Consider the following 14,209-nt stretch of genomic DNA (forward strand, 5'->3'; position numbering starts at 1 on the left):
CAGTGGTGAAATTTTTCCAAATGTTCATGATGTTCTATCAGAGTTTTCTTCCATAGCATTGACAATCTTTCCCATGGAGTATGAGCCTTAAAGATCTTTATGACTCCTGATCTAGAGGCTGAATTAGAGACACTGTATTTGGGGGCAAGTAGACCACTTTGACGGAGAAGTAAATGGCAACCCACTCCAGTATTCTTGCCTGGAAAATCCCATGGGCGGAGGAGCCTGGTAGGCTGCAGTCCATGGGGTTGCACAGAGTCGGACACGACTGAAGTGACTTAGCAGCAGCAGCAGCAGACCACTTTGACACCTTTGATGTTGCACTCACAGAGTTCTAGGTAGGCCAGAGGTATTGTCCAGTATGAAAGGAGCTTTAAAAGGCAGTTTCTTACTGGCAGAACAATTCCTGTATCAAGGACAAAGCATCAGTGGAGCCAATCCAGAAACAGGGTTTTCACCCAAGCCTTTTTATTGTACAACCAAAAGACTGGCAGGTAGTGTTTATCTTTTCCCTTCAAGACTTGGGGTTAGCAGCATTATAGATAACGACAGTCCTGATCATAATCCCGACTGCATTTACGCAAAACAGTAGAGTTAGCCTACCCTTCCTGCTTGCAGCGCCACCAAAGATGGACAGGTCATAGTGAAGAGTTGTGACAAAATGCGGTCCACTAGAGGAGGAAATCACAACCCACTCCAGTATTCTACTGTGAGAACCCCATGAACAATATGAAAAGGCAAAAAATATGACACTAGAAGATAAGGCCTACAGGTTGGAGGTGTTCCGTATGTTACTGGGGAAGAGTAGATGGCAATTACTAATAGCTCCAGAAAAAATGAAGGGGCTGGACCAAAGCGGCCATGAAACTCGGTTGTGGATTAGCCCTCATGTTCAACAAAAGAGTCCGAAATGCTGTACCTGGGTGCAATCTCAAAAACGACAGAATGGTTTGTTTCCAAGACAAATCATTTAGCATCACGGTAATCCAAGTCTGTCCCCCAGCCACTAATGCCAAAGAAGCTGAAGTTGACTGGATCTTTGAAGACCTATAAGACCTTCTAGAACACACACACGAAAAGATGTCCTTTTCATCATAGAGGATTGGAATGCAAAAGTAGGAAGTCAGGAGATACCCAGAATAACAGGGAAGTTTGATCTTAGAGTACAAAGTGAAGCAGGGCAAAGGCTAACCAACTTTTATCAAGAGAACATTCTGGTCATAGTAAACATGCTTTTCCAACAACCCTAGAAACCTTTCTACATGTGGACATCACCAGATGGTCAATACCGAAGTCAGATTAATTATTTTCTTTGCAGCCACAGGTGGAGAAGCTCTATACAGTCCATAAAAACAACATGATCTGACTGTGGCTCAGATCATGAGCTCCTTATTGCAAAATTCAGGCTTTAAATTCAAGAAAATAGGGACAACCACTAGACCATTCAGTTACAACCTAAAGCAAATTCCTTATGACTGTACGGTAGAGGTGACAGGGATTAGGTCTGGTAGACAGAGTGCCTGAAGAACTATAGATGCAGGTTCATAATATTGTATGATAAGCAGTGACCAAAACTATCCCAAAGAAAAAGAAGTGGTTGTGTGACGAGACTTTAGAAATAACTAAGGAAAGAAGTGTCTGAAACAACAGTCCCCTCCTGTCGACAGAGGGTAAGAGGGGACGACAGAAGGGGACTGTTGTGTTCAGTTCAGTTCAGTTCAATCACTAGGTCATGTCCAACTCTTTGCAACCCCATGGACTGCAGCACTCCAGGCCCTGTCCATCACCAACTCCTGGAGCTTACTAATACTCATGTCCATTGAGTCGATGATGCCATCCAACCATCTCATCCTCTGTCGTCCCCTTCTCCCTCCTTCAATCTTTCCCAGCATCAGGGTCTTTTCCAGTGAGTCAGTTCTTTTCATTAGGTGGCCAAAGTATTGGAGTTTCAGCTTTATCATCAGTCCTTCCAATGAATATTCAGGGTTGATTTCCTTTAGGATTAACTGGTTGGATCTCCATGCTGTCCAAGGGACTCTCAAGAGTCTTCTCCAGCACCACAATTTTTCGGTGCTCAGCTTTCTTTATAGTCCAACTCATACATCCATACATGTCTACTGGAAAAACCATAGCTTTGTCTAGACGGACCTTTGTTGGCAAAGTAATGTCTTTGCTTTTTAATATGTTGTCTGTGTTGGTCATAACTTTTCTCCCAAGGAGTAAGCGTCTTAATTTCATGGCTGCAGTCACCATCTGCAGTGATTTTTTGACCACCCCCCCCCCAAAATAAAGTCTGTCATTTTTTCCACTGTTTCTCCGTTTGCCATGAAGTGGTAGGACTTCATGAAGTGACTGTTGTTTTAGACACTGATTTATTACACTGAGATTTACACAGATATATAATCTTGGACTTTTCTAGTGTCATTTCCATGCTGCCTATTTCTTTGTCAATCCTTCCCATCAGAGTAAATGATATTTCAATTACCCTGTTATTCAGGTCAGAAACTAAATCACCACTATTGCTACTTTCTCCCCTCCCTATACTTTGGCCACCTGATTCGAAGAACTAACTCATTTTAAAAGACCCTGGTGCTGGGAAAGATTGAGGGCAGGAGGAGAAGGAGGTGTCAGAGAATGAGATGGTTGGCTGGATCACCGACTCAATGGACATGAATTTGAGCAAACTCCTGGAGATGGTGAAGGACAGGGAAGCCTGGCATGCGGCAGTCCATATGGTGGCGTAGAGTAGGACAGGACTGAGCAACTGAGCAATCCATCCCTATATCCAGCCATTACTTAGTCCCTTTTGTTCTTGCTCCAAAATATATGTCAAAACTGTCTAATCCTCTCTGTCTCCACACTTCCTGAGTGTAAATCTTCTTCATCTCTCCTTTTGTTGGAATTATTATAACTGTATCCATTTCATCGGCCATTTCCTCTGATCCATTTTCTACCAGATAGACTGTGTTTGATGTTAATCATATCTTGGCTTTCCATTGTGCTTAATAGATTCTATGGCATTTATGATGTGTGATATGGTAACTTCTCTTCAATCTCAACATATACCATTCTCTACCTTGCTTACTAGGCTCCAGTCATGCTGGCCTTTTAACAGTTTCCAGAACTCATTTTTCATAAGCCTTTTTGCCTGACTGGCTCTGTGTAGTAGGTGATTAGTGCTCCCCACTACCCTCTGGGGGGGGGGGGGAAAGATATGTGCAACCTCAGAATGTAACCTTATTTCAAATGAAGGTTTTAGCAGATGTAATTAAGATAAGGGTCTCAAAGTGAGATCATCCTGGATTAGATTGAGCCCTAAATCAAATGACAAGTGTTTTTATTAGACACAGAAAAGGAGAAAACACAGAGGGACACAAAGAAGAAGGTCATGTGACGGATGGAGACAGAGGTTGGAATTAACGCTGCCACAAGCAAAGAGCACCAGGAGCCACTAGATACTGGTAGAGGCAAAGGAGGATCTGCTCTTAGAGCCTTCGGAGGGAACATTGTCCTGCTAACATCTAGAGTTCAGACTGCTGGCCTTCAGAACTGTGAGAGAATAAATTTCTGTTGTTTTAAACCACCAGGTTTGTGGTAATATGTTATGGCAGCCTGAGGACACTATGCTGCCTCATCCTTTAAGGCTCAGCTCCTGGGAGATACTTTTGATGATAGACCTATCTAAAGCAAAAGTATTCTCCTTTTATACCATCTTATTTCTTATAAATTGTTAATATTCCTATGATTTAAAATGATTTTTTATATATATTTTATTTTTAATATTGAAAAATCACTGTGGGCTGAAATTGTGAGCAGTTTTGAACATTAATTTTTTTTTATTGTTTGCTTAATTCTATGCCTAATTTAAGAATCATGTAATAGATAGTTCTTTGATCCTTTATGAACCTAAGTTGCTTTGATAAAGAGATTGTGAGTCATTATGTTTTGTTTTAAAATTAATTTATTAATACATAATTTAAAGGTTGGTAATAGAGATTGTAAAATAGTTTTTTTCAAATGTTCATTCTCAATTTATTTTTTTTTTTTACAGTTTCTGTTACTAAATCTACAGCAGTTATTTCTTTAAATTAAAAGTAACAGAAATCTATTTAACTATGGGATAACACTGTTTAATAGTAACATATTCATCATTGAGGCCAAAGAGTTTGAAAAATGAAGTCACAAAATTTATACATAATGTGGTTAAACACTAAGATTTTTACCTGTAGTGTATTTGTCAGATCATTGTGCTTTACTTCAGTTAGAGAATTTACATTTTGCTTACATAATTTTTAATAACAAAATCCTGTTTGGCATAAATAAAATTATATATAGACAAATGCTTTCTGTTGTATTTAGAGCTGTTGTATATGGGGTGATGGATAGTGTACAATAGATTGTATTAATGTAAAGATCTGTTTTTACTACCTGACTAACCAATAGTCAGGGAAAACTGACTTTTAAACTTGAGAATTTAAAGAATGACCAAAGAGAGAAAGAAGGGGAAAGAGATGGGAGGAAGTGGAATTTCATGAGAAACCTAGAGATAGGAATACTTTCTTACCTGGCTGTGTAGTCTTTTCTCCAATATACAGCTGTATTCTTACGAAACTCAATGAACCAAAAATCATGTTACCACACCTATTAATTTGATATGGATGAGAAGGATAATGATTTAAGACTAGCAAGCTCAATTTTCCTATGGCAATTTCTATAATAAAGAAATCCTAATAGCTCCTTAGAATATAAACATTTTATAAACCTAAGCAGTTGTGATTGTATAGTGGTTAAATAAAGGTTCGACTGTGAGGTTAGTCAAGCAGTAGGAATGTTTTTAGCATCAAATAACAGAAGGTCCTATAACAGTGGGTTAATAAACAAATGAGTTTTTTCCCTGTCACCGTCCCTATCTCTGTCCCTGCCAGCACAAGAAAACTAGAGTTAGGCAGCTGCTGGTGAAAGTTGTGTCTCACAGATGACTGTTAGTAGATCTTTTCTTACTTGTTGCAGGGGGGTGGGGGGTTCAGTTCAGATGGTAAAGAAGTAACATTTGTTTTGAAAAGCAAAACTTATCCCACTACTTCTACTTATATCTCATTGACCAGAATTTTGCCATGTATCTATTTTTGCCTGGAAGGTGGCTAGGAAGAATTGGATTGAGAATGGAAATTGGGTCAGCCAACCAGTAGTATCAGACAGTCAGATTGACTGATTAAAAAAAAATTTTTTTAATGGCATCCCTGGTGGCTCAGATGGTAAAGCGTCTGCCTGCAATGCGGGAGACCCAGGTTCGATCCCAGGGTTGGGAAGATCTCCTGGAGAAGGAAATAGCAACCAACTCCAGTACTCTTGCCTGGAAAATTCCATGGACGGAGGAGCTGGTAGGCTACATACAGTCCATGGGGTCACAAAGAGTTGGACACGACTGAGCGACTTCACTTTTTTTCACTACAGTTGATTTACGGTATTGTGTTAGTTTCCTGTGTATAGCACAGTGATTTGGTTTACATATTTGTATATAATTCTTTTTCAGGTTCCTTTCCCTGATAGGTTATTATAAAGTGTAGAATTTAGTTCCCTGTGTTATGCAGTAGATCCTTGTCGTTTGTGTATTTTGTATGTAGTGGTGTGTGTCTGCAAATCCCAAACTCCTAATTTATCTCTCCCCATTATTTCTTCTTTGGTAACCATAGTTTGTTTTCTGTGTGTGTGGATCTATTTCTGTTTTGTAAATAAGTTCATTTGAATCATTATTTAAAGATTCCCCATGTAAGGGATATCATATGATATTTGTCTTTCTCTGGCTTACTCATTATGATAATTTCCATGTTGATGGAAATGGCATTATTTCATTATTTTTTATAGATGTGTAATATTTCATTATTCATTCTTTATCCATTCAACTGCCAGTGGGCATTTAGGTTGCTTCCATGTCTTGGCTATTGTAAACTGTGCTGCTGTGAACATTGAGGTACATGTGTTTTTTCAAATTATAGTTTTCTACAGATGTATGCCCAGGAGAGAAATTTCTAAATCATATGGTAATTCTATTTTTAGTTTTTGTAAGGAACCTTCATTGTGTTCTCCATAGTGGTTGTACCAGTTTACATTCCCACCAGCATTATAGGAGGGTTCCTTTTTCTCCACACCCTCCCCAATAGACAATAGACTTTTTGATGTTATCATTCTGACTAGGGTGAATGATACCTCCTTACAGTTTTGATGTGCATTTCTCTAATAATTAGAAATGTTGAGCATTTTTTCATGTGTTTGTTGGCCAAGTATGTCTTCTTTGGACAAATGTCTATTTAAATCTTCTGCCCATCTTTTGTTTGGTTTTTTGATATTGAGCTATGTGAACTGTCTATATATTTTGAAAATTAATCCCTTTTTGGTTGCATTGCTGTAAATATTTTCTCCTATTCTGTGGGTTGTCTTTTTGTTTTGGTTGGTAGTTTCCTTTGCTGTGCAGAGCTTTTCAGTTTAATTAGGTCCCATTTGTTTATTTTTGTTTTTATTTCTAGTACTTCAGGAGACAGATCCAAAAAGATACTGCTGTGATTTATGTCAAAGACTATTCTATGTTTTACTCTAGGACTTTTATAATATCTGGACTAACATTTTGGTCTTTAATCCATTTTGAGTTTATTTTTGAATATGATGTTAGAGAATGTTCTGATTTTGTCCTTTTGCATGTAGCTAACTGTCCTGTTTCCCCAGCACCACTTACTGAAAAGCTGTCTTCTTTCCATTGTATATTCTTGCCTCCTTTGCAGATAGACTGATTTTTAAACTCTGCTATTTTTTAACTGTGTAACAATGGCAAGTTACTGAGCCTTTCTAAGCCAAAACTTTTTTATCCATAAAATGAGGATGAAGAGGATGATTATTGTTCTTAAAATACTACTCCTGTTCCTCCTACTCCTATTAAAATGAGATAAGTGAAAGTGTTAAGTCGCTTAGTTTTTCCAACCCTTTGTGACCCCATGGACTGTAGCCCGCCAGGCTCCTCTGTCCATGAAATTCTCCAGGCAACGATACCGGAATGAGTAACCATTCCCTTCTCCAGGGCATCTTTCTGACCCAGGGATCAAACCCAGGTTGGTTCCCTTGTGGCTTAGCTGGTAAAGAATCCGCCTACAATGTGGGAGACCTGGGTTCAATCCCTGGGTTGGGAAGATCCCCTGGAGAAGGGAAAGGCTACCCACTCCAGTATTCTGGCCTGGAGAATTCCATGAACTGTATATGTATAGTCCATGAGGTCGCAACGAGGCAGACACGACTGAGCAACTTTCACTTTCACTTCTGCATTGCAGGCAGATACTTTATGTCTGAGCCACCAAGCTTTACTGTCTTATCTCACCAAAATGAGATAAAATACATAAAAATCTGAGTAATCTGTAAGTCAAGGGAATTAATACTCACGAGATATTATTTCTGATTATATCATCATCTTTCGTGTTACCACCAACTTCATTCTTTTGTTTTACTGAGGTAAAATTCACATAACATAAAATTAACCATTTTTAAGTGTTCAAATATACAGTGTTATACAACTGTCATTTCTACTTAGTTTTTTTCATTACTCTATAAAAAAACCTGGTACCAATTAAGCATTCTCTCCTTTTCCCATAACCCAGCTCCTGGTGACTAGTGATGTTGAACATGTTTTCATGTACCTGTTGGCCATTTGTTTCTCTTCTTTGGACAAAGGGCTATTGAGGTCCTTTGCCCATTTTAAAATTAGGTTGTCTTTGTTTTTGTCATCGAGTTGTACAAATTCCTTATATATTCTCGATACTAAGCCCTCATGAGATAAGTATCTGCAAGTATTTTCTCCCATTCTGTAGCTTGTAATTTTTCTGTTTTGATAGTGCCCTTTGACACACAAAACTTTAATTTTGATAAAGACCAGCTTATTTTGTATTCTGTTGCTAATACTTTTGGAGTAATATCTCAGAATTCCATTGCCAAACCAGAGTCATAAAGATTTACCCCTATTTTTGTCTAAGAGTTTTATAGTTTTATCTCTTACCTTTAGGCCTTATCAGTTCAGTTCAGTCGCTCAGTCGTGTCCGACTCTTTGCGACCCCATGAATCGCAGCACGCCAGGCCTCCCTATCCATCACCAACTCCTGGAGTTCACTCAAACTCACGTCCATCGAGTCAGTGATGCCATCCAGCCATCTCATCCTCTCTCGTCCCCTTCTCCTCCTGCCCCCAATCCCTCCCAGCATCAGAGTCTTTTCCAGTGAGTCAACTGTTCACGTGAGGTGGCCAAAGTACTGGAGTTTCAGCTTTAGCATCATTCCTTCCAAAGAAATCCCAGGATTGATCTCCTTCAGAATGGACTGGTTGGATCTCCTTGCAGTCCAAGGGACTCTCAAGAGTCTTCTCCAACACCACAGTTCAAAAGCATCAATTCTTCGGCACTCAGCCTTCTTCACAGTCCAACTCTCACATCCATACATGACCACAGGAAAAACCATAGCCTTGACTAGACGGACCTTAGTCGGCAAAGTAATGTCTCTGCTTTTGAATATACTATCTAGGTTGGTCATAACTTTTCTTCCAAGGAGTAGGCGTCTTTTAATTTCATGGCTGCAGTCACCATCTGCAGTGATTTTGGAGCCCCCAAAAATAAAGTCTGACACTGTTTCCACTGTTTCCCCATCTATTTCCCATGAAGTGATGAGACCAGATGCCATGATCTTCATTTTCTGAATGTTGAGCTTTAAGCCAACTTTTTCACTCCTCTTTGACTTTCATCAAGAGGCTTTTTAGCTCCTTTTCACTTTCTGCCATAAGGGTTGTGTCATCTGCATATCTGAGGTTATTGATATTTCTCCCGGCAATCTTGATTCCAGCCTGTGTTTCTTCCAGTCCAGCATTTCTCATGATGTACTCTGCATATAAGTTAAAGAAGCAGGATGACAATATACAGCCTTGACGTACTCCTTTTCCTATTTGGAACCAGTCTGTTGTTCCATGTCCAGTTTGAACTGTTGCTTCCTGACCTGCATACAGATTTCTCAAGAGGCAGGTCTGGTATTCCCATCTCTTTCAGAATTTTCCACAGTTTATTGTGATCCACACAGTCAAAGGCTTTGGCATAGTCAATAAAGCAGAAATAGATGTGTTTCTGGAACTCTCTTGCTTTTTCCATGATCCAGCAGATGTTGGCAATTTGATCTCTGATTCCTCTGCCTTTTCTAAAACCAGCTTGAACATTAGGCCTTATATTTTATTGTAAAGGATTGATTTTGAATCATTTTGGTTACATTTGAGTTAATTTTTGTGTTTGGTACAAAGTAAGACCATCCACTTCATTCTATTCTCCTTTATCATGAGTATTACCCATTATCACAAAGCATGAAGCCACTGCAACATAACAACTGAGTTGTTGTCTAAATAGCTTTCCTCCCATGTATTTGACTATAGGTAATTTCCTTTTTAATGTTTATAGTTGAAAACAGTCTGCATAATGTAAAATACGTTCCCTAAGTAACTGATCCCATTTTATTCTGTGTATACTTAGAAAACTCGAGCTGCATTAGACATGTCTATGGTAGGTCTGAGTTTTTTAATTTATAAAATTGTCAGGGGTGACTGGTGAATCTTTTTTCTAGGTTAAAATTTTATCACTGATTTTGAATATTGAATTTATTAGTGAAATGTAGTCATTGAGAATATGTAATTGTTACTTTTGTATTCTAGTTTATTTGATTATTCATAGCCTATTTTATTAAATGCTATTCCTTGATTAGAAGTTATGTCACTAGTCCATTTTTCCCCTCTTTCATCTACATTGTTCAAAATAATGTAGTTTCCTGGGTGAAAGTGGTGATGTTATGGTAGCCTGGGTATTGCATGCTATCCTTTCACATTAAAAAAAAAAAATCTGTTGGTGTAGGATGGACAGGATGAACCTTATTCAGTCCGTTGTCCAATATTTTAATTATTCAGATTGTCTAACCATTTGTTTTAAGTGGAGGAGGATATAATTTGGTTGTTCCTTTTTGTAGTACTTGATTCTGAAGCTTGAAAGGCCTGCTATAGTCCAGAATATCACATTTGGAAAATATGAGAAAACTCATGTCTGCAATTTGAAGAAATTTAAAGTCTTTGGTGGAATGAATGAAGAAAACATGACAGAGCTGTTGTCCAGGTGGGTTATGATTATGGGGAGGAAGGAGCTGTCTTCTCAGTGTAGTCTTAGTTTAGTCTCTTTGTAGCTAAATCTTCATGGCTTGATATTTCTTACAAGGGAGAAAAGAATACTTCTACTATTTTATTTCTAGTGCTTTATTTTAATATTGTGGCTTGAGTCAACTTTTTTCCACCGAGATACTAATTAATATTGTTACCAAAGCAGAAAGAATAAAATTGGAGTTATTTTTTTACTTCTTATTCTTCAGTCTTATTTTTAAAATGTTAATGACTTCAGACATACTTTTGAGCTATAATTGAAATCTTTGCTGTAATCCTTGCCATAAAAATATATAATCTGTTGAAAACATTAAGATTGGTTGCCCTGAGAGTTTAGTATAAATTGGAGACTAAACAGAGTAAAATTATGTGATTGCACCAAGTGCAGAGCATACCTCTTGAAAAAAAAAAAGAAAAAATGAAAGTGTCAGTCACCCAGTCATGTCTGACTCTTTGCAACCCCATGGACTATAGCCCACCAGGCTCCTCTCTGTCCATGGAATTCTTTAGGTAACAATACCTGAAGTGAGTAGCTATTCCTTTCTCCGGGGATCTTTCCTACCCAGGGATCGAACCCAGGTCTCCCGCATATGCTTTACGAGCTGAGCCACCAGAAAGCCCCACCTCTTGGAAGGAACTCAGTAAATTTGAGTTTTGACAGCATAGACCACCAGGAATGAATGTTAATTTGCCCTCTAGATGATGAAAAATGGATTATAAAATGGAGCGGATAAATGAAGTCATGCAGTTTTAGAATATATTTGTGACATAGTGTCTCCCATTAGCACAGTATTTTATATAAGTATTATTACATCTAGAGTGCATTTCATTTAAGCCATGAAAGTATGTCAGTTGAATATAAGGCAGCCTGAAGGTAAGTGACTTTTCCATAAATACTTGAATCAGTCCTAAGTTGTTTAAGTACAGAAATTATATTAATTTCTTTTTATATAGGATAAACTGGATGCTATTAAACCAACAGTGTAAGATTATCTTTGAAAATGTATTGAGCTATAAAAAGGAACATTGGCATCTCAGTCAGAATTTAATGACTTAATTCTTTGGCAAATTCAAATATCTGGCTCTGTTTAGGTTGTAAGATATGAGTATGAATTGTTTTTCAATTTTGTTACTGCTTGAATATTTTATATTGTATTCAGTACTTCCCTGGTGGCTCAGACGGTAAAGTGTCTGCCTACAATGCAGGAGACCTGGGTTCAATCCCTGGGTCAGGAAGATCTGCTGGAGAAGGAAATGGCATTCTTGCCTGGAAAATCCCATCAACGAAGGAGCCTGATAGGCTAGAGTCCATGGGGTCCAAAGAGTCGGACACGACTGAGCAACTTCACTTTCTTTCTTTCTACACAAAGGACACTGGATCTTGTCACACATTTTCATGCACTGTAGTCACATTCTTTAATTAACACTGAACATTTTCATTATCCCTCATTTAATTAAGAGACCACCATATAGTGCAGTTGATGTGAATATACAAGCTTTGTCCTATAGTCTCATGTTCAACTACTTCATTATATTATCCCTTTTGTATTTGTCAAACCTTAAAATCTGGGTATGTTATTAATCTTTGTTTTAGTATGTTTACTAAATTATGAAATCAGATTTAATAACCTTATTTTTTTTTCCACAGTGGCTTAAAGAATGATTATAACAAAGAAACATTTACCTTAAAGCATAAAATTGATGAACAGATGTTTCCGTGTCGATTCATTAAAATAGGTAAGGCTTTTAGCATTCTGGAATAGAAATAAATTCTTTATTCCATTAATCAGCAAACGACAGCCTGTGTGGGCCCAATCCTGTAGGTTCACTGTTTTGTTTTTGTTTTTGTTTTTAATAAAATTTTATGGCAACACCACCATGCCCGTTTTTCACATAGTATCTCTCTGTTTTTGCACTACAGTGGCAAAGTTGAGTAGTTGCAAAAGACAGTATAGACCACAAAGCCCAAAATGTTTACTGTTTGGCTGGCCCCCGGTTTATAAATCTGTACCTGGGTGACAGTTATTTCAAATAGAAGCTTTTCTAAATACTTTATCATTTAATGAGATACAGTGATTTGAGAGCCTTGATTGTATTATGGAAGGTTTATCAGTTCTAAAGTTACATCATTCTAAAACCAAATACTGATGGATTCCTTAAGGCAGTATATTATGGTTATTTTCTTATTTTTTCTTTTGTATTTCATTTTTGTGTGTGTAGTAATGTTGGTCAAACAGATAAAACTAATTTCATAACCCACTAATTAGTTTCAAAGTAATTCTTGAAAAATGCTATCTAAGGCATTTATCTTTTTAGCAAGTGTTTTAACTTTAAAAGTATTTGTAATACCTCCTCAAAACTAGTGTTTTTAGGATTATTTTGTTCATAAGTTGTGTTAGAGGGTGTGAAAGTTGAGGACTTCACTGTTAATTTCCATCTTTATTTCATACCTTTGAAAATAGTATGTTAAAATTGTAATTATGGTGAATCATATTCCTTAAAGAATAGTAATAAAAGCCAGAATCCTGTGTTTTGATTTGGGAGAAAAATCCTCTTTTGAAACGAACAGCTCCATTATTATTTGCCAGTCTGTTGCAAGTTGGCCTGTTCATTTCATTGAGTCAAATAGTTTCATTGTGTGTGTGTCTGACTCTTTGATGCCATGGAGTATAGCACACCAGGCTCCTCTGTACATGGAATTAGACAAAAAAAAATCTGAAAAGACTATTTATAGAGGGAAAACTATCTTTAGAATCATTGGACTTTTAGGTTTTTTACTTTCTTTTATAAACAGGCATGCGTGCTAGTCACTTTAGTCATGTTCAACGCTGTACAACCCCGTGGACTGCAGCCCACCAGGCTCCTCTGTCCATGGGATTCTCCAGGCAAGAATACTGGGGTAGGGTGCCATGCCCTCCTCCAGGGGACCTTCCTAACCCAGGGATCGAACCCAAGTCTCTTATGTCTCCTGCATTAGCAAGCAGGTTCTTTACCACTAGCACCACCTGGGAAGCCTGAAAGAAACAGGAAGCAGGGAAATGAGCAAACCCCAATCCTGCTTCTTGAACCCCTACCAACTGAGGGAGAGAAGGAATTCTGGAGCAGAGCCCTGCCCCTGTAAGCTGCCTGAGCAAGGTGGCCTCTTGCCCTTTGGACGCTGCCCCCACCCTCACTGCGGGCACGGCTGTCCAGTCTCTCTCCCACCCTTCCTGCTGCCTAATGCAGGCTATCTACCTGAGCGAGGGTGGGGGAGAGTGGATGGTTAGAGGGCCTCAGGCTGTCTTGGTGCCGGGGTCCGCCTCCGTGTGGGCCCAGAGCTCCTTGTGCTACTTCCAGCCAAAGCCTTAGTCGTAGTTGCCTTTGCTCTTAAACAGCTGCTGATAGTGGGGGTTTGCAGTAGAACCCCCCTTTGCAGCACCATATAGCTGCCCAGGTTGAGCTTGGTGTAACAGTGCTTGAGGCAGAAGCTATAGTTTGTTATAATAAGTAATTGGAAGTAAAAACCTGTATCCTGTTTATCTATGAAAATTGATGAATAAGCTAATTTTTAAAATAAATTCTTTAGTTGTTCTTCTTTCATCCTAATATATAATTCTTTCCTCAGTATGCATGCCAGCCATTTCTTATAGATTCTTACATTCTTGAACAATGCTTGAACAATTCTTACATTCCAAATGTAGCAGCAGTGAAAATATTTTATATTTTCATGTAATAAATTTAGATTTAAAAATTTTAAAGTACTTATTCTACATCTGATTGCTTAGTCATGCAAAATGAAATGTTCTCTTTTTTTAAGTTATTTTATTTGAATTTTCAGAGTACATTTTCTATACCCATCAGTTTTCTTTGAAGGAAAGTACTACTGCTGCTTCTAAAATTCTTAATCCTCTAATATTATTCATTAGAAGAACTATGAATAGAAGCCTGTTTAGGGTTGTTGAATAGTTTGTTCCCTTAAAAAATTTATAAGAGAACAGAGGTCCTCTTATGCATCAGTTGG

At 38.1% G+C, this 14,209-nt stretch overlaps 1 protein-coding gene across 1 annotated transcript in view; it reads left to right on the forward strand.

The window, feature by feature from the left end:
• Positions 1-14,209, forward strand: part of MKLN1 (muskelin 1) — a 203,524-nt gene that overhangs the window by 63,939 nt on the left and 125,376 nt on the right. The window contains exons 3-4 of the mRNA XM_068972702.1: positions 10,026-10,168; positions 11,858-11,946. Coding sequence (XP_068828803.1) covers positions 10,026-10,168; positions 11,858-11,946 — 232 coding nt within the window. The remainder of the gene's footprint in view (positions 1-10,025; positions 10,169-11,857; positions 11,947-14,209) is intronic.

This window comes from Capricornis sumatraensis, chromosome 5 (assembly GCF_032405125.1).
Source record: "Capricornis sumatraensis isolate serow.1 chromosome 5, serow.2, whole genome shotgun sequence".
Classification (NCBI taxonomy): Eukaryota; Metazoa; Chordata; class Mammalia; order Artiodactyla; family Bovidae; genus Capricornis; species Capricornis sumatraensis.